This window comes from Marmota marmota, unplaced genomic scaffold (genome assembly GCF_001458135.2).
Source record: "Marmota marmota marmota unplaced genomic scaffold, marMar, whole genome shotgun sequence".
Classification (NCBI taxonomy): domain Eukaryota; kingdom Metazoa; phylum Chordata; class Mammalia; order Rodentia; family Sciuridae; genus Marmota; species Marmota marmota.
In genome coordinates this window covers 3,824,616-3,844,749 of record NW_026000196.1, presented here as the reverse complement: position 1 = coordinate 3,844,749, position 20,134 = coordinate 3,824,616, and the positions used below count along the sequence as shown (strand labels likewise).

At 42.9% G+C, this 20,134-nt stretch overlaps 1 protein-coding gene across 10 annotated transcripts in view; it reads left to right on the top strand.

Annotated features, from left to right (window-relative positions):
- Nucleotides 1-20,134, top strand: part of LOC107148397 (sodium/nucleoside cotransporter 1) — a 119,856-nt gene that overhangs the window by 32,283 nt on the left and 67,439 nt on the right. For 6 of the 10 annotated variants that reach the window (XR_007342820.1, XM_048790200.1, XM_048790199.1 and 3 more), the window contains 6 exons: nucleotides 8,539-10,624; nucleotides 11,533-11,680; nucleotides 12,055-12,182; nucleotides 12,310-12,345; nucleotides 15,677-15,957; nucleotides 16,544-16,632. Coding sequence is in view for 9 of the 10 variants with exons in the window: in XM_048790200.1 (XP_048646157.1) it covers nucleotides 8,539-10,624; nucleotides 11,533-11,680; nucleotides 12,055-12,182; nucleotides 12,310-12,345; nucleotides 15,677-15,957; nucleotides 16,544-16,632 (2,768 nt within the window). In the remaining variant the exon portion in view is untranslated. Of the gene's footprint in view, nucleotides 1-5,256; nucleotides 5,660-8,538; nucleotides 10,625-11,532; nucleotides 11,681-12,054; nucleotides 12,183-12,309; nucleotides 12,346-15,676; nucleotides 15,958-16,543; nucleotides 16,633-17,389; nucleotides 17,614-20,134 lie in introns of those variants that run through there. The other 4 variants (XM_048790207.1, XM_048790206.1, XM_048790202.1 and 1 more) reach the window with 3 other exon arrangements.

The window sequence follows — 20,134 nt, the reverse complement described above, 5'->3', positions numbered from 1 at the left end:
GGAAGAGGAACAGAAATGGTAAATATGATAGATTAGTCTTTTCCTCTTGAATTCTTTAAAATATGTTTGAAGCTACAAGCTGGGTTCAATCCTCAGTACCACATACAAATAAGTAAATGAATAAAGATGTTGTGTCCATCTACAACTAAAAAAATTTAAAATATGTTTGAAGCTAGAAACTACAGCATTGTCTGCTGGAGTTTTTAATATATGTGAATATATAAGTTAACTACAACATAAAGAGGGAGAGGGTAAGAAGTCCTTTATGGTGGTGAGATTACTACATGTCATTTAAAGTGGTCAAATATTGACAGTAAATAGACTGTGCAAGTTAAGTATGTATATTGTATTTCCTAGAGCATCAAGTAAAACACTATACAAGAGTAAAAAGCACAATATATGTGAAAGTAGAATATTAAAAAACAAGCTGAGCGCATGGCACATGCCCATAATCCCAGCAGCTCCAGAGGCTGAGGCAGAAGGATCACAAGTTCAAAGCCAGCCTCAGCAATTTAGTGAGGTGCTAAGTAACTCAGTGAGACCCTGTCTTAAAATAAAATACAAAATAGGACTGGTGATGTGGCTCAGTGGTTGAGTGCCCCAGTACTCGCTCCTCCAAAAATTCATATAATCTAAAGAAGTCAAGAGAGGGGAAACTGGAAGGAAAAACAGAGGGAATTCTGTAGTTTGGATCTTAAAAGTCCCAAAAGGCACATGTGTGAAAGGTAAAAAGTCCCAATGTGGCACTATTGGGAGGTGGTAAAAAACTTTAAGAGGTGGGTACTAGTTGGGGTCTTCCAGTCATTGGGGGCATGCCCTTGAAAGGGACATTGGACCCCAACCCCTTCCTCCCTTTCTTTTTTACTTCCTGGCTGCCATGAAGTGAACAACTTATTTCATCACATGCTCCCTGCCGTGATGCACTGCCTTGCTGCAGGCCCAAAAGCAACAGGGCCAACTGACCATGGACTGAACTCTTCAAAACTGTGAGCAAAAATAAACTAAAAAAGAAATTTTTTTAGTTGTAGATGGACACAATATCTTTATTTTATTTATTTATTTTTATGTGGTACCTCATATGGGTAAGGCAAGTGCTCTACCACTAAGTTACAACCCAACCCTTAATTTTTTCTTTTTAATAAGTTGATTTTTCTCAACTATTTTTTATAGTAATGGAAAGCTAACTAACACAGATAACAAATACAAAACAAATAATAAATTGACTTTTTTACTGCTTGCCTAGCAGGTGTGAGGCACTAGGTTTGATCCTCAGAACCACATAAAAATAAATAAAAATAAAGGTATTGTGTCCATCTACAACTATGTAAATAATTAAAACATGTAAATAATTAAATACTAAATGTAAATGGTATAAATACACCAATTAAAAGACAAGAGATTATGAGACTGAATCAAAAAACATTCCCTAGCTAGGTGCAGTGGCACACACCTGTAATCCCAGCAACTTCAGAGGCTGTAACAGGAGGATTGCAAGTCCAAGGCCAGCTGCAGCAGTTTAGCAAGGCCCTAAGCAACTTAGTGAGACCCTGTCTCAAATTAAAAATAAAAAAGAGTTGGGGATGTAGTTCAGGGTCCCTGGGTTAGATCCCCAGTATGAATAAAAATTAATAAATAAAACAAAACATTCCCAACCCTTCATACAAGAAATTCATTTCAAATATAATGATATAGGTAATTAAGAGTAAAATAATAAGGCCAGGGTTGTAGCTCGGTTGTAGAGCTCTTGCCTAGCATGTGTGAGGCACTGGGTTTGATCCTTAGCAACACATACAAATATAAAAATAAAATAAAGGTATTATGTCCATCTATGTATTATGTATTATGTCCATCTAAAACTAAAATCATTTTTAAAAGTAAAATAATAGAATTATATATATTCTGTAAATACTAAGCAAACAAAAGTTGGAGTGGCCATATTATTATCAAGCAAAGACATCAAAGCAAAGAAAATAACTAGTTGATTTTCTAATAAAATAATAGTTGGTTTTCTCAACTATTTTTTATAGTAATTAAAAGCTAATTAACACAGATAACAAATACAAAACAATAAATTGACTTATTCAAGAAAGCATAATAATGAAAATGGGTATGTATCTAACAATATAGCTTCAAAATACATGAAACAAAAACTGGTAGAACTGAAAGGAGAAATAGACAGTTGGAAACTTTAACACTCCTCTCTCAGTAATTCATAGATATAGTAGATAGAAAATCAGAAAGAATATAAAAGAACTGAATAGCACTGTCAATCAACTGGAGCTAATAGACATTTATATAATACTAATTCAAGTGCATATAAAAATTCACCAAATAGATCATATCCAGAATCATAAAACAAACCTTAACAAATGTGAAATAATTAAAATAATAGAAAATATGTTCTCTGACCAAAATGGAATTAAACTAGAAATTAATGACAGAAAAATAATAGGAAAATCTCCAAATACTTTTAAATTAAAGAAAATAGTTTTATGGGTTCAAAGAGGAAGGTTTTTGATTTTATTTCTGTTGTAGTACTGGGGATTGAACCCAGGGGTTCTCTACCATTGTGCTACATACCCATCCCTCTATTTTATTTTGAGACAGAATCTCTGTTAGTTGCCCAGGCTGCTCTCAAATTTGGATTCCTCCTGCCTCAGCCTCCCAAGTGGCTGGGGTTACGGATGTGCATTACCATGCCCAGCTCAAGGAGGAAATTTTAAGGGCAATTGGGAAACATTTTGAATTGAATGAAAATGAAAATATGAAAGTTTGGAATCTGCTTAATCAATGTTTTGAGGAAATTTTATAGCATTAAAGGTTCATATTAGAAGAAAGGTCTAAAACCAATTACCTAAGCCCTTACCTTAGAAAACTAGAGAAGAGGGCTGAGGCTGTAGCTCAGTGGTAGAGCACTTGCCTAGCATGTGGGAGGTAATGGGTTCGATCCTCAGCACCTCACAAAAATAAATAAATAAGGGCTAGGGTTGTGGCTCAGTGGTAGAGTGCTCTCCTAGCATGCACGAAGCACTACTGAGCACCACATAAAAATGAAATAAAGATATTGTGTGTCCATGTACAACTAAAAAATAAATAAAGTAAAGGTATTATTTATGTCCATCTTCAACTAAAAAAAATATTTTGAAAGAACAGAATGAACCCAAAACAAGCAGAATAAAGGAAATAAAAGACAAATGAGAGGAAATAAATTAAACCCAAAGTTGGTTATTTGAAAAGATTGGTAATATTTATATACTTCTAGCAAGACTCATAAAACAAGAGAGGAGACACAAAATACCAATATTAAGAATATAAGAGAGGATATCACTGAAGACCTTGTGAACATTAAAAGGGTAATAAGGGGCTGGGGCTGTAGCTCAGTGACAGAGCGCTTGCCTAGCATGCGTGAGGCACTGGGTTCGATCCTCAGCAACACATAAAAATAAACAAGTTAAAATAAAGGCATTCTGTTTATCTGCACTACAAAAAAAAATTTTTAAAGGGGGTAATAAAAGTCTATGAAAAATGCACATAAATTCAACAATTTAGATGAAATAGACCAATTCTATAAAAATTACAAACTACCAAAACTGATGCAAAAATGAAATTGATAATTTGAATAATCATATAAGTATTAAATACATTGAATTTGTAGTATAAATTTCCAGCAAAGAAATCTTCAGGACCAGAAGGTTTCACTGGGGATTTCTCCCAAACATTTAATATAATAAAACCCAGTAGCAGCCCTAGGTCTGGCTTCAGGTCTTGACACTGCCCTGTCCCATGCCTGTTAAGCTCCTAGCTTTTTCTCCTGCCCCCCAAAGTCAGTGCTCCAGGGTCATGCCTCTTGCAGGTTACCAGCCAGACTAGTTATTCAGTTGTTCATTCCTGTGAACCCTGTATGTACTCAGGGCTGTGAAGGATGCAATATTGAATCAGACTAGGATTAGGAACCCTAATCCCTGAGAATTTACGAGCCAAGAGAGAAAGACATGACAGCAAATAAGACCTAATAATGTTATTTGTAGTGAAAAAAAACTTTCCTAAAACCAGCTAGGTTCACTCTGCTCACATAATTTTTGTTTTTCAGAAATGCACCGTAGATGTACACACATACACACACACACATACACACACACATGCATCCCCTAGTGTGTAGAGGGCTTAGCCCTTGTAGAAGTGTACTGAAAGAATTCAGTCATCCATCAGATATTTGTTGATCTATAAATCTGACTCTGGCCTGTGTTGGGCCCTCTGCAGAGGGGTAGAGTTCCCAGATTAGCAGGTGACCTATACATGAGACAAATAACTACCACACAGAATGAGGGTTTAATGATGGAATTAGTTACATGTGCTATGAGTTACATGTGCTATGAGAGGATAGGAAGCCAGTAATGCTATTTGAGGTTGAGGAGTAATCTTGAAAAATCCTCAAGGAAAAGAATAAACTTAAATGAAATCTTCACGATCTTAAATGGATCTTCTCCAGCTGGGCAAAGAGAAGTATGAAAATGTCTGACAGAGAAAGAGCAAAGTAGTTACAAAATAGCACCAGTACAGTTACTTAGTGTCAGGTGGAGGGACCCTAGAGATGAACCTAGAGAGGGAGGTCTGGGATCGTTACTAAAGAATAGGTCTCATTCATCACGCAAGAGTTTATTCCCTTACTTTTTTCATTTTTAATTGAGTTTTTGTTGAATATGTGCCATGTGTATGGCATAAAAATTTAAAAGTAGAAAAAGGTGTATAAAGAACATTACATCTCTCCTTTATCCACCTCCTCCTGAAGTTAGTTCCTTAGGTATCCTCCAAGAGGTATTTTCTTTGCATTTACAAATGTATATGTGTACTGGTATGTTTTCCAGACAAAGCTTGAATTCTGTACTCTCTTTTCTGCACCTTGCTTTATTTTATTTATTTTTACAGTCCTAGGGATTGAATCCAAGGGCACTCTACTATTGAGCTACATCCCTAGCCCACCCACCCCCTTTTTAAAATATATTTTTAGTTGTAGGTGGACACAATACCTTTATTTTATTTATTTATTTTATGTGGTGCTGATGATTGAACCCAGTTTCTCACATGTTCCAGGCAAGTGCTCTACCACCTAGCTACAGTCCCGGCCCCAAAGACCATAAGTATTTTTTTAATACTTTTTAATAAATACTTTTTAATAAATAGATTTTAATAAATAACGCCACATTGCTATCTGTAGAAGCTGTGCCACAGCCTGTTTCCCCACACCCTGGCTAATGGAGAGTATTTTTAACCTTTTGCTCTTTTAGGCTAGGGCTCTTAGGCTTTGTCCTATAAGCGCTGGTAAGATGCTGAGACATTTTCTGTTATTGTTATTTGTTTGCTTGTTTTTATTTTGCAGTGCTAGGACTTGAACCCAGGGCCTCATCATGCCAGGCAAGCGCTCAATCACTGAGCCACATCCCCAGCCCCCACTGAGAGGTTTTTAAGCAGGGGAATGCCAAAGTCCAATCTGTACTACGGAAAGATCACTAGGCTGCAGTGAGGAAAAAAGTTTAGCAGAGGCAAAGATTAGCGTCCTGGCTGCGGATTTAGGAGGCTGTCCAGTAGTCCAGTCACAGCCGCCATGTGGGCAGCTTGAACGAGGCACTTGGCAGTGGAAACAGAGGGAATGAATTTTGAGGTAAAGGGATATAGGCTCAAGGGACTGATCAGGCTGTGTGGGTAAGCAGGAGTGAAGTGGAGGCGGCTTTAAGTAGGAGTCTTGCTAGCAGCAGAAAGTAGGCTTGGGAACCAAGTTAGTACTTTCTTTGTAAATTTATAGATCCTAAAAGTCACAAGTTAAAAGAAGGTCCCCAGGTATTACTACTTGTTGGCTCTAAGGCATTTTTGTCTGTTAGTATCTTCCTTGTTGTCGGAGAAGTTGGAAGAGCATTTCTATTAAAATTCCTTAGTCAAACTTATTCCTGATATTTAGAAAACTAATTTTTCCCACATATAAATATGGGAAAATTCATTCAAAATTCTATATTTAGTAAAGGAACTTTAAATTCTATACTTAATTTAAATATATGTTACATATATTTTTAAAAAGTCTTTCATTAATGTGATCTGTCTGCTTTGTGTGTGGCTTGAAATTAAAAACACTTGTATGTAGTGATTTAATTTATAATTTGAATTTTATGTAATACAGTTAATTCTTTGATCTGTTCAGTCAGTATCTACTAATTTTTTTTTTACATGAGCAATAACAAAGTGTTTATATGTTCTTCCCATTTTCCCTGTTCATCTTCTATCTTATAGTAGCCAAAGATTTTATTTCTATATGATTATGTAGTTAAATATCCTATATTTCTGTTACTTGGATTCTCAGCTTTTAGTAATATCTCATTCCTGGCCTTTTATTTTATTTTTTGTGGTACTGGAGATTGAACCTAGGGGTACTCTACCACTGAGCTACACCCCCAGCCCTTTTTATTTTTTTATTTTGAGACAAGGTCTCATTAAGTTGCTGGCCTCAAATTGGAGTTCCTTCTGCCTCAGCCTCCCAAGTCTCTGGGATTACAGGTGTGCACCATTGGGCCCAGTTCAGCTTGGCTTTAGTCTTGGCTTTAGTCTTGGCTTTATGTTAATATAATATGAATATATTTAGTGCTTTCCTTCAGCTCTTTTGCTTCCTTGATCTTGTTGGGTTGACTGAAGCTTGTTCTCTGTGCTCATGGGAATGAGATATTCTTTAAGTCTTTGTATGTTCAAAACCAGATTTCTTAGCTTAGCAATTTTCAGGTTTCTTCTGGAGTATATTTCAGTTTTCTTCTGGAGTATATTTTTCTGAGATCTGCTGCCACAGGACCATTCCACTCCCCTGACCCTGTCTCTGCTGGACACTGTCCCCATGTCTTCTGCTCAGCTCCCACCCAGTCCTCCAGAATCCTACAGCTGTGTTCATGAGCTCGTGGATTTGTCACCTCAGGGAGAGTCCCTCCTCTGCGGTGTGCGTGTTTTTGCTGGCATATTCTGTTTCACAGTTCACCCCTTGAACGGCTTCTCTAGTGCCCCCCGCCTCCATAGCTTTGGTTCCTCCTCAGCCTACCAGTGTCTACATGGATTTGCTTCTGGCGGCCTTATCCTTGGTTTGTTTTTCGACACTATAGGTTTTATTTGCCTCTAGTTTCACTGAAGAAAAGTTTGCTTTAGTCTTTTCTTGTTTACTTTGTTAGTATTGGTGGTATCCAGGAGGAAAAGAGGCAAGTTACTGACTTATATCAACATTTAGGCAGTAAGTTCTTAATTTTATTTATTTATTTATTTATTTATTTATATTAGTAATACTGAGGATTGAATCCAGAGTCTCGTGCATGCTAGGCCTGAGCTACATCTATAGCCCTATTTACATTTTATTTGAGGCAGGGTCTTGCTAAATTGCCCAGGCTGGTCTTGAAGTTGGGATCCTGCCTTAGCCTTCTGAGTTGCTGGGATTACAGGTGTGACACACCACCCTGCCATGCCCAGCCCTTAATTATGTTTAAATGTGTGGCACTATGGTATAACAGCAAAGAAAATGGGGTTTGGAACTAGATATACCTGCCTTCTGATCTAAACTCTGCCACTAACTATCTAAAAATGGACAAATCACATCCCTTCTTTGACCATCATTCTTCTCATCTCTAAAATGGGGATAATTCTCATAAGAATTTCTCATTGTGGCTGAGCATGGCGGCACATGCCTATGAGGAGGATACCAAGTTGGAGGCCTCCCTCAACAATTTAGCAAGGCCCTAAGCAACTTAACAAGACCCTGTCTCAAAATAAAATATAAAAAAGAGCTGGAAATGTGACTCAGTGGTTAAGTGTCCCTGGTTCAATCCCTGGCACCAAAAATAAAAAGAAGAAGAAGAAGAATTTCCCATCATTATGCAGAGTAAGGTCATAAGTATAACACATAGGGGGCTAGCATAATGCTCTGCAAATAGTAGGTGTTCTAAAGGTAACATTATAATGTTTCGTTGATTTCTTGATATAGATGCCATTCATGGTTCCATTAACTCTGTTTGGATGGTTATCATGTTATTCCATGAGCCCAGTGTCCCTAGTGGATGCTGTCTTTGAGGCATTGTCAGAACACACTTTAGCACATTCCTACTTCATTCATAAGTCTATCTAGGGCAATCTGTACACCAGAGAAGAAAAGATTGATAGCTCTGGGAACCTGGGGGGTCACTGTCCTGCAGGTGGCAGGGCTGAGGGTGGGATTCCCCAGGAGCAAGATCTTTCGGGCAAGGCAGAATTTTTTTTCAGGGAGAGGTCAGAAGGACCAGGGCTGGGCCTGGATTCTGGATAGTCCCTAGTCTAGTTTCTGGGATCAAGGATTGTTGTGGGTGGGCATGAGGCTTTGGGACTTTGTCCTAGGTCTGCCTCCCAACTTCCAGCAGGCCTCAGAAACCAGGTGGTAGGATTTCCTTCAGAGCAGTTCTGCATGATCAGAGGAGGTCAGGATGGTAATTTGAAGAGCTCCTAGTGCATGTGCAGTTAACTCTTTGCTTTTGTCTGTGTGGTCCTCAGGTCCCGGAGTCCCAGGCAATCATGGCTCCTACCATATCTGCTAGCAGCAGCTCTGGAGGAGCCTCTGTTGACTTTAGCACCTCTAGAAGTCAAGGTATCATCGAGCCCATGGATACAGAAACCCAGGAGCATGGGAGAACATCTGCTGACAGAAGAACTGAAAGCCAGAAGAACACACAGACAGATGGAAAGATGCCGGCAGATGGGAAGACCCAGGGAGACAGATCACAAGTAGCCCAGAAGACGCAGGCAGACAGAAAGACACAGGTGGATGTTGTGACACAAGACAGTGAGAGGTTGCAGTTAGACAGGAACTCAGAGAAGGATGTGGTGGCACAGAGAAGGGTGGAGACACGGGTAGAAAGGATGCAGGCAGATGAGAGGATGCAGAAAGATAGAAAGACACAGGCAGATGGGACGATACAGGAAGACACAAGGATGCAGGAAGAAAGGGGGACACAGTCAGAGGACAGTGTTCCTGCAGCTATCAAAAATCAATCAGACAATCGGTCTGTGACCAGCCTCAGCCCACCATGCAGAGCCTCTAAACTCCCACCTTCAGAGCAATCTAGGTCTTCTCAGATTACTGAATGTTTTGTACAGACCCCAGAAACATCTTGTATCCTAGAAAAACCTGGCATCATGGTCAGATCTGAGGAGCCAGCAGTAACAGCCTCCAGGAACCATCCGGACACTGTATTGGATCCCCTGTTGGGGAATCTTGGGCACCCAGCACAGCTGCCTCCTAGGAGGAACTTGGAACAGGTGGGAGGAGAGAGACGTCAAGGGCCAGAGTGGTCAGGCCTGGTCAAGGCCAAGTCAGAGGACAGCCTGCTCCAGGGCCCCAAGGAGCAGTGGCCAGGGGATATGTTATGTGGGGGTCTAGGTGGCCCAAGCCGGGAGGTGTCCACCATGCTCTCTCTTCCTGGGACTGAGGAGGGGCTGCACAGTACCCTGACCTCTCAGCACATGAGCACAGCTGCCTTCCTGTCCTCTGGGGATCAGGCCTTGCTGAGTTCTGCCCCCGCACTGAACCTGGGGCCGAGGCCCCCCACTCAGAGTCACCCAGCAGAAGCCATGGCCACCAGTGGTGAGGGGGCCTGTGCCAAGGAGCCAGATATGGAGGGGAGGCCCTCAGGCACCCGGAGCTGTGACCCTGGCCTCATAGATTCTCTGAAGAACTACCTGCTTCTGCTGCTAAAGCTATCCAACACTCAGGCAAGTGAAGCAGGAGCTGAGTCCCAGGTGGAGGCTGCCACGGGAGGTCTGGAGCCCTCATCCACTCTGGCCCCCGCCGTGGAAGTGGCTGGGCTGAGTCCCCGGACATCAAGGCGCATCCTGGAGCGTGTGGAGAACAACCATCTGGTGCAGAGTGCGCAGTCCCTGCTGCTGAGCCCCTGTACCTCCCGACGTCTCACTGGCCTCTTGGACCGTGAGGTGCAGGCTGGCCAGCAGGCCCTGGCTGCTGCCCAGGGCTTCCAGGCCCCCAGCCCACTCACGGTCCCCACCATTGTGGTGGGTGAGGAGGGCTCTGGGCTGACCTCAGAAGGATTCAGTGTGGGTGAGGGAGAGGTTTCCCTTGAGGGGCCTGGTCTCTGGGGAGCCTCCCAGGAAAGTGGTATGGGTGGGCCATTGGGGGAGGCGGGCAGGCAAACAGCAGAGAGCAAAACTCAGGAACTCTTCCCAGAGGAGGAGGTCCCAGGGGAGGCTCTGACAGATCTCCCTGCCGCCACACCCGAGGAACTGGCTCTAGGGGCCCGGAGGAAGAGATTTCTCCCTAAGGTCAGAGCAGCAGGAGATGGAGAGGTGGTCAAGCCTGAAGAAAGGGAGAGCCCTAGTGTTTCTCCCCGGGGATCCAGGAAGAGCCTGGCACCTGGGTCTCCAGGGACTCCAGGGCGGGAGAGACGCTCCCCTACCCAGGGCAGGAAGGCGAGCATGTTGGAGGTGCCCAGGGCAGAAGAGGAGCCGGCTGCAGGAGACCTGGGCTCCAGTACCAAGGCCAGTGGCCTGGACACAGAGCCTGCCCTGGATGAAGGCAAGCAGGAAGCTCTGGACAAACCCAAGAAAGCCAAAGACCTGCTGAAAGGTGAGCAACCTAGAGGGTGGAAGAAGGCTTCCAAAAACCCGCAGAGAGGTGCTGCTACTCACAGGGGTAGCACATCCCTACTAGGGGTTTACAAATCATGTTCTTATTTCATGATCTATCTCTCAGAAAGGCCTGGTCCTAGCCAGGCATGGTGGCCCATGCCTGTAATCCCAGCTACTCAGGAGGCCGAGGCAAGAGGATAACAAATTCAAAGCCAGCCTGGGCAACTTAGCAAGGCCCTGTCTCAAAATAAAAATGAAAAGGGCTGGAGGTATAGTTCAGTGGTAGAGTGCTGCTGGGTTCAATTCCCAGTACCATAGATAAATGGATGGATGGATGGATAGATAGATAGATAGACAGACAGACAGACAGATAGATAAAGGCCTGGCTCTTGCTTGGCTCTTTATCCCTGCAAAATGGAGATAATAATATGCAGTACCAACCTTGTAACATTGTGAAGTAGATATACCAAGGACTTAGTACAATGTCTGGCTTCAGTAGTATCCTCCTTCCATCACCATAATCATCTCTTTACAGATTTGGTTCATGATTGCAAAGTAGTGAAAAAGGATTCAGATGCAGGTTTCTGGAGTAAGGGGCCTAAAATGCACACTGAAGATCCTCTCTTGGTGGTTTTCTTTGTCCTCTGTGACGACATCCCTGGCCTGTGATGGGGTGGAGTTGTGGGTTCATTCTAGTTCTGATGTGTGCTCTGGGGGTTGGGGCAGACACCTGAGGTACAGTGGGAGGCAGCTGGGACTATGAAGTGGTGGGTTTGTGTGGAGTCTGGAATTCTGTTTTCACCTTGCCTATTCTACCAAGGAGGCCCAGGGAAGCAGGGATATGGCCAGAGAGGGCACAGATTGGGGGATGTGGCCCCTGCCACCTAACTGGGTTCCTGCTCTCAGCCCCACAGGTGATTCGGAAGATTAGGGTGGAGCAATTTCCTGATGCCTCTGGTAGCCTGAAGCTCTGGTGCCAGTTTTTCAACATTCTTAGTGACTCAGTCCTGACTTGGGCCAAGGATCAGCGCCCAGTGGGTGAGGTGGCCAGGAGGTAAGTAGCCTGGATTCCATCTTCAACTGACTTGGCTCCCTAATTACAATAATCATGTTGGGTATTGTCTTAATGCTTTAAATCTATACCGCATTTAGTCACCACAATAATGTTATGAAGAGATTCTGTTATTCCCATGTTATTCCCATAGTAGAGACAAGGAAATTGAGGCTCAGAGGTCTTAAGCCACATAGCTAGTAGGTTTCATGACTGTAAACCAGACCCATATGATCCAGGGCCTGTTCTTGACCATGGAACCTCTTACTGCCTCCCAGGGGCTCCCAGAGCTGTGTTCCTAGCAGCCTCTGAGAGTGGGGTTGAAGGCCTTGTGTCACTGTGATGGCCCTCATGAGAAGGGTCTCCATTCTCTGCAGTGCAGGGGATGAGGGACCTGCAGCCCTGGCCATTGTGCAGGCTTCCCCCGTAGACTGTGGCGTGTATCGATGCACCATCCACAATGAGCATGGCTCCGCCTCCACTGACTTCTGCCTCAGCCCTGAGGGTGAGTGTGTCCTATGGGGTGAGGTGGGGTGAGGTCTGTCCAGCTTGGCCCCTTCAGGGTGGGGGCAGTCACCTGGGTAAACCAGTCTGAAGGCAGCAAACAGCTCCCTCTTCTTTTTCTCACATAGTGTTGTCTGGATTTGTCTCCAGGGAGGAAGGTGAAGGTATGTGGCCCCTCTGGGGGAGGAGGGACGGGTCTTCCTGCCCACCCCTGCCCTCTACAGACAAGATCTTCAGTAAAGGCTTGGACTCTGTCCCCAGTCCACAAGATGCTGCCCTTTACTGCCCAGTTTATGATATGATTGAGCGGGGTGGAATGGAGAAGGAAACTGATGTTTCAGAGGCTGTAGGAGAGAAAGTGGCTAAGGAGGACAATTCCATCAGAATTTAATTCAGCTCTGGGCTCTCTGCCTATGTCAGAGTCCTTGATCAAGAGCAGGACTGACCACCAGGGCATGCCTTATCCTACCAGCTACCCACCCAGAGTTTCCTCACCATGCTCTATGGATTCCTGCATTAGACTCATACAAGGAGCCTGCTAAAAATGCAGGTTGGTCTCCACTGCAGACATCCTTAATGTCTAGGAAGGACCTAGGAGCAATGCATTTGGTGATGGTGAGACACCCCTAAAGTGTAACAAACACTTCAAAGCCTCAGAAATCAGGGGGAGAGTCCATGTTGCACCTGCAAGACTAAGCTAAGGCTTAGGCCCAGGAAGATACCAGTGATGGAGACACCCAAGGAGCTTCACTTGCTAACAGACGCATTAATTCTTTTGTTCATTCTATCACATTCGATCACATGTTCACCCAACCAGTGTTTTTTGTTCAGTTATCAAATAATTTAAAATTTTGGTGGTTTTTTTTTTTGTGTGTGTGTGTGTATGTGGTGCTGGGGATTGAACAGAGGGCCTTGAGCATGCTAGGAAAGTGCTTGACCACTGAGCTGCATCACCAGTCCTGATCAATTCCTTTTTAAATTAGAAAAATAGCTGGGCATGGTGCTGCACACCTGTAATCCTAGCTACCTAGGAGGCTGAAGCATGAGGATCACAAGTTTGAGGCCTGGGCAACTTAGCAAGATGCCGTCTTAAAATAAGATTTTTAAAAAAGGGTTGGGATAAAGAGCTTGTGGTAAAGAGCTTGTCTAGTATGTGTGAGGCCCTGAGTTCAACTCCCAGCATGAAAAATAAAAAATTCTGACACAACCCCCTTTATTATCTTGGGGTTTTAGCAGTCACTAATTATTGTCTAAATCCATTATTTCATTAAGAGTGACAATATGGAGGTATTTTAATTCTATCATTTTGTCTTTAGTAGCTGGAATTTTTCTGTATGATTATTTGGTTATCCTGATACATACAGATCCAGCAGAAAATGAATAAGTACTTGCCTTTTTCCCCTCTGTACTCACTAGATTTCAGAATAGTGAGTTTGTATTCTAGCATCCTCCAGAGGTGACCAATGAGGTTTGTTTCTTTTGATAGAGGAAATTGTTTATTAGTACCAGGGATTGAACTTTATCACTGGGCTCCATACCCACCTTTTTATTTTATTTTTACTATTTGGGTAGTAAGGATTGAACCTAGGGGTGCTTTACCACTGAGCTATATCCCTAGCCCTGATTTTTTATTTTGAGACGAAGTCTTGCTAAGTTGGAGGATGACCTCAAATTTGAAATCCTCTTGCCTCTGCTTCCTGAGTAGCTGGGATTACAGTCATTTGCTACTGTGCCCTGCTAATTATTTTTTTTTTGCCAGTTACCGTTATGAACAAATGAACTTTAAACATGTATGATATGTGTACTACATGTAATAATTACCTTTGTGGCTAAGATTGTTTCAGTTTTGGTCAAAGTTTTGTTTGCAGTTAGTTCCTGTGGGCTTTTTTTTTTTTTTTTGTACTGGGAATTGAATCCAGGTCTCTTAATCACTGAGCCACATCTCCAGCTCTTTTTTTCAGATTTTATTTTGAGACAGGGTCTCACAAAATTTCTTAGAGCCTCACTAAATTGCTGAAGTTGGCTTTGAATTTGCAATCCTCCTGCCTCAGCCTCCTGAGCTGCTGGTATTGCAGGAGTGTGCCACTGTGTCCTTTTGACAAGTCTCCAGTAGCAGTAGTTTTTTTTCCCTCTTCAGTGCTGGGAATTAAATGGAGAGGGTCTTGCACATGCTAGGTGAGCTCTCTACTGCTGAGCTACATCCCTAGCCTATTTAAAAAATCTTATTTTGAGCTGGGCATGATGTCACATGCCTGCTATCCTAGCATCTTGGGAAGCTGAGGCAGGAGGATTGCAAGTTCAAAGCCAGCCTCAGCAATTTAGCAAGGCCTTAAGCAATTTAGAGAGACCCTGTCTCAAAATAAAATATATAAAAAGACTGGAGATGTGGCTCCGTGGTTAAGCGCCCCTGGGTTCAATCCCTGGTACCGAAAAAAAAAAAAAAAGTCATTTTTTTGAGACAGGGTCTTGCTAAGTTGCCCAGGCCTCAAATAGCTTCCAATAATTTTTTTTAACTTGTTTATAGACCTTTATCTATTTATTTATATGTGGTGCTGAGAATCAAACCTAGTGCCTCACATATGCCAAGCAAGTGCACTACCACTGAGCCACAACACAGTAGTTTTTTTTTTAATATTTATTTTTTAGTTGTAGTTGGACACAATACTTTTATTTCATTTATTTATTTTTATGTGGCGCTAAGGATAGAACCCAGAATCTCACACCTGCAAGGTGAGCGCTCTACTGCTGAGCCACAACCCCAGCCCCGAGCTTCCAGTAGTTTTTGACAGTTTTCTTATCTCACAGAATATTTCAGATCTGTTCTGTATACTTCCTACTAAGTGCTATACCCTACCATTTCTTTCTTTTTAAAAAAATATTTTAAACATATTTTTTAGTTGTTGATGGACCTTTATTTTATTTATTTATATGTGATGCTGAGAAATGAACCCAGTACCTCACACATACTAGGCAAGTGCTCTTCCACTGAGCTACTACCCCAGCCCCAGCCTACCATTTCTTTAGGGAGCTCTGATTCCTTTTGGTGGGAAATGGTCTTTAGCAGTCACAATTTGAGCATTAGGGGTGCTCACTGCTACTGGATTGGTCCTCCAAAGTTTTTATTCCATCAAACATGTTGGTTGAGATGGAGTCTTTATTATACCTAAGTCTAGAACAAAGTAATTCTGGTATTCTGTATTGACTGCTACTGCCACAAGAACACTCCTGCCTACTTGGGTACTTTCTGGACACTTACTATAGAATAGGTACCACCTGAGATTGTTAAATGGCAAAGGTTGAATCAGATGCAATTTCTGCCCCAAGCAGCTTTCAGTCTGGTAGGGGCATCAAGGTGTATACAGCAGAGCACTTATGGACAGACAGGGAGCACACAGGTAGACAGGTGGGAGACTGTTCTGGCCTTTTTATCCCTGTGGATCTCACATTGTTCAGGCAGGGTCTTCTAGTTCCCACATTTCTCCTGTTCCCCTTCAGTTGGAGAAGAGATTGAGATGACCCCCATGGTGTTTGCTAAGGGTCTGGCTGACTCTGGCTGCTGGGGGGACAAGCTCTTTGGGCGACTGGTGAGCGAGGAGCTCCGAGGGGATGGACATGGGTGTAACCTTCGGAAGGCCTCCCAAGCCAAGGTCATCTATGGCCTGGAACCCATCTTTGAGTCAGGCCGCACATGCATCATCAAGGTGTCCAGCCTGCTTGTGTTTGGACCCAGCAATGAGACTTCTCTCCTGGGCAGAAACTACGATGTCACCATTCAGGTACTACTTCCTGTCACTGTACTGTCTTACCTCCTTCCCTTTCCAAGCCTGGGTCCTGTTGGGAAGCCCAATGTGGAGCAGAAGCCACCTCAATCTCAGCCTATGAGGTTCCTATAGTGGCCCTAGAGGAGAAGCTGCGATGTAGCCTGGAATCTAGACATGGCCTCAAAGAGCTTGAGAGCTTCAAAACCATTGGGGCCCTAGGTTTGAAACCTATATATAGTTTGATCTCTCCTAGAGGTCTTTTTTACATGGTAGATAAAGAAGGGATGATGTGGGTAGGGATGGTCTACCCTTCTTTCCACTGAGGGACCCCAGGGCACTGCCTCCTAGCATTAAGGCTCCAGGAAACATAGTTTAGAAACCATTTTGAAAACCTCAAACTGAAAAAAGTCCACAGCCCCTTGTGATTCAAATGAGAAGATGAGTCACAGAGTAGGGAACAGGAAGGAGTGAGCCCCATTGTACCCCAGGGTTGGCATCCTCCTGGAGTCCCTTAGCAGGTGGCCCGCCTACTTAGACCTAGGCATGAGAGAGAGCTGGGGAGGTTCCTTGCTAATTAGATTCGGTTTCCTCTAATCCACAGGGGTGCAAGATCCAGAACATGAGCAGGGAGTACTGCAAAATCTTTGCAGCTGAAGCCCGGGCAGCATCCGGCTTTGGAGAGGTGCCTGAGTAAGTGCACGGGAGGTGGGAAATGCAGTGTGCGGAGCTGTTGCCTCCCACTTCTGCAAAGACAGTGATTTCCCAACCCCTCACGGGGCATCCTATGGCCAGGTACAAATAGGCTCATGCTACCCCATGCTCAGCTCAAAGGTCCCACAAAATCTAGAAATGAAAACCTCAAGATTCACTCCCTACTTGAGAAAAGTCTCTGGTTGAGTCTCCTCCCACCCACCCTAATTCCTCACTTTTTAACCCAGATTTTACCAATTACGTGTTGTGCATACCAGATTCTGGGTCTCTGTGGAAGATGTGGGGTGGGCTCATCTAAATAAACTGGTCAGGACTCTCCTGCCATGGGCAGGCAGGGTCTGTGTGGACTTCCGTAGGAGTCAACTGTAAGTCATAATTGTTTCTGTTCTGAGACTTGAACTCTGACCCTTGCATATCTGGGGTTTAACTGGTATTGGATCATGATCTGTTTGAATCTGCTCTGGAGGTAACCTTTCTATTTGACACATACTGGCCTCAGCCCTTACCCAAGCATGGTTGACCTGGGACCATAGCAGGATTTGGTTCTGGTCCCATTGATCGTAGAGAATAGACAGGACTCTGATGTCAATGGCCTCCATTTCCTTTCCTGAACTCAGGATGGAGCCTCTGGGAAAGGCCCTTCTTTTAGATCCAAGAATAAATATAGAATGGGGTTGGAGAGAGGAGCTCTCTGGGGCCACATTTGCTGCTTACTGCAGAGTTCCACTATGTTTAGGATCATCCCACTCTATCTGATCTACCGGCCTGCCAACAATATCCCCTATGCTACCCTGGAGGAGGATCTGGGCAAGCCCCTGGAGTCTTACTGTTCCCGGGAATGGAGCTGTACTGGGGTTCCAACAGCATCCAGCAGCTCTGAGGCCTTGCAGAAATGCCAGACCTTCCAGCACTGGCTGTATCAGTGGACAAATGGCAGCTTCCTTGTCACAGATTTGGCAGGTATGAAGGTGTGAGAATGCATAGGTGCATGGATATAAAAGCATGCAGAAAAGGCAGAGCTGTAGTGCGTGTTTGATAATTTATAAAGCACGTTTGCATTTTTTTCTCCTTTGCTTTTTAAAAAAAGTATTTATTTTTTAGTTTTAGGTGGACACAATAGCTTTATTTTATTTTTATGTGGTGCTGAGAATTGAACCCAGTGCCTCATGCATGCTAAGCGAGAGCACTACCACTTGTGCCACATCCCCAGCCCTCCTTTGCTTTTCATAACAGTCTTGTAATGTAGATTGGACAGAGACCATTTTGAATGCAATCCTAATATACACCCTTGTGTCACCCCATTTATAACTGCAGTTGCATTTAAAGGAGTCAGATCCAGCCCACTTAAAGTTAAAAGAAATCTGTTTCAAGTAATGTTACATAGGATCTATTTCAAAACCCACAATTACCCTTTCCCTTTTCAAAACTTCCTATCACTGCAGCTTGGCTTTGGATTTTTTTCACTCTCCAAATCTCCCAAACTCTCTTCCATCCTAGTACAAATAGCTTTATAGTCACTCCTCGTCTTCCTCCATTTTTGTTAGTCTTTAAATATAAGCCTGTCTGGCTTTCTTTTAGTTTTATCTTTTTTAAATATATTTTTTTAGTTTTGTATGCCTTTATTTGATTTTATGTGGTGCTAGGATTGAACCCAGTGCTTCATACTTGTGGGGCAAGTGCTCTACCACTGAGCCTCAGCTCCAGCCCCTTTGAGTTGTATCTCTATGTCCCTGTTACCCAGAAACTCCTTAACAAAAGAAGGCGGGAAGCATGAATTCTCCTTTATTGTTTGACCAATTCTTTCAGGCCAAGCTCTTTAACCAGAACTGGACAGGGGAGAGAAAAAGAAAAACTGCTGTCTACAGTGGGAGGAAAGGAAGCTGGGAATATCACACATTGTTATGTCTTGTCTCTGAGGCAAAAAGTGAGACCAGCCAGGTGTGGTGGCACATGCTTATAATCCCAGAGACTCATGAGACTAAGGCCATAGGATTGAAAATTCAATGCCAGCCTGGGTAACAGTGAGACCCTGTCTAGAAATAAAAAGTAAGGGCTAGGGATGTAGCTCAGTGGCAAAGAGCTCCTGGGCTCAATCCCAAGTACCATAAATAAATAAATAAGTAAAAGTAAGAAGATCAAGGACAAGAGATATAAAATGGACTCCAAGTAGCTTTTCACTGGGGTTAGGCTATACAATAATTATTGTATATATAATTCCATATGTCAGACGAGGGGATCTAGATAACATCAAGCCACCATTATTCAATCTATTAAGTCACAAATTCATGCTCCCACTCTTCTATCCAATATTTATTAAATATTTGGAAAATACAAGATAAATTGGTAGTAGTCACTGTCTTCAAGAAGCTGTGAGAAATAGCTTCTACCATGAAATGACAACATGGTGTCATAGGAAAAAGACTTAGGAGTCAGAATAGTTTAAGACCAGACCCTATTACCACATTGTTTTCTCTGTTTCTCAAAGAAGAAAACCAAAGTTCAGACAGGTTATGTCTTTTAATTGCCTTTCCCTCTCTAGGAATACTGTCTTCTTACCTGTTTTCAGGATTAAATGAGATCATATTTGGGAAAACCTGCAAACTGAAATTCTGTGCAAGTGTGAGAGATCATTATTATAATACAAATGGAATGTGAGAAATGACAAAGAAATTGACATTTATTTCATAACTACTGTGCTTCAGACACCGAGCCAGAGTCCTACATGTATTGTGATCTTCTCAAAACCCCTGTAAGATGGGCATTATTATTCTGTCTTTCACAGTTGCAGATTAGAGGATTACATGACTTGGTAAATTCACATGGCCTAGAAATGAGAGAGCTGAAACATAAATCTAGATCTGTCTGGTTCTAAAGCTAACACTTGTGCTACTCCATCATGTGACAATCCTCAGCCCTGTTAGTGAAAGGCAGCCCCTTAGAAAAATCCTGGGCAGTTTGAAAATAGGGAAAGAGGGTCACAAATCTAATACATGAATGCTGAGATACTAGGGTGGACTGAGCAGGGTGGCAAATTTTTCTCTCCATCATCAGTTTGCCAGGCTGTGTTCTTCCAAGGCTGTCCTAACCATCTGGCTTACTGAAGAATTTGCCTGCTGCCTTTACGAGTAGGGTAGAAGACACTTTTTTCCAGTGATACCTTTCTGCTGGCCCATACCTGACTTTTCTCTCATTGCCATCTTCTCTATCTTGGATAGGCTACTAATCTAAGAGAAAGGAGGTTTTAGTCCAAAGCCAGAATCCAGTCCAGTTTGTGACCTGGTTTGATCTAGTAGAGGCAGGCTTGCATAGCTGGAAGAGTTTTGGCTTTAGGAGTCAGTAAAACTAAACATTTACTTTGACTCACAATGATCATTGCACAATCAGTGCTCAGTTATTATAAAATAAGCATGAATTTCCCAAGTCATTGAACTCTGAGCTATCTTAAAAATGGGAAGATGACTAACTACCAGGGTGTTAGTTA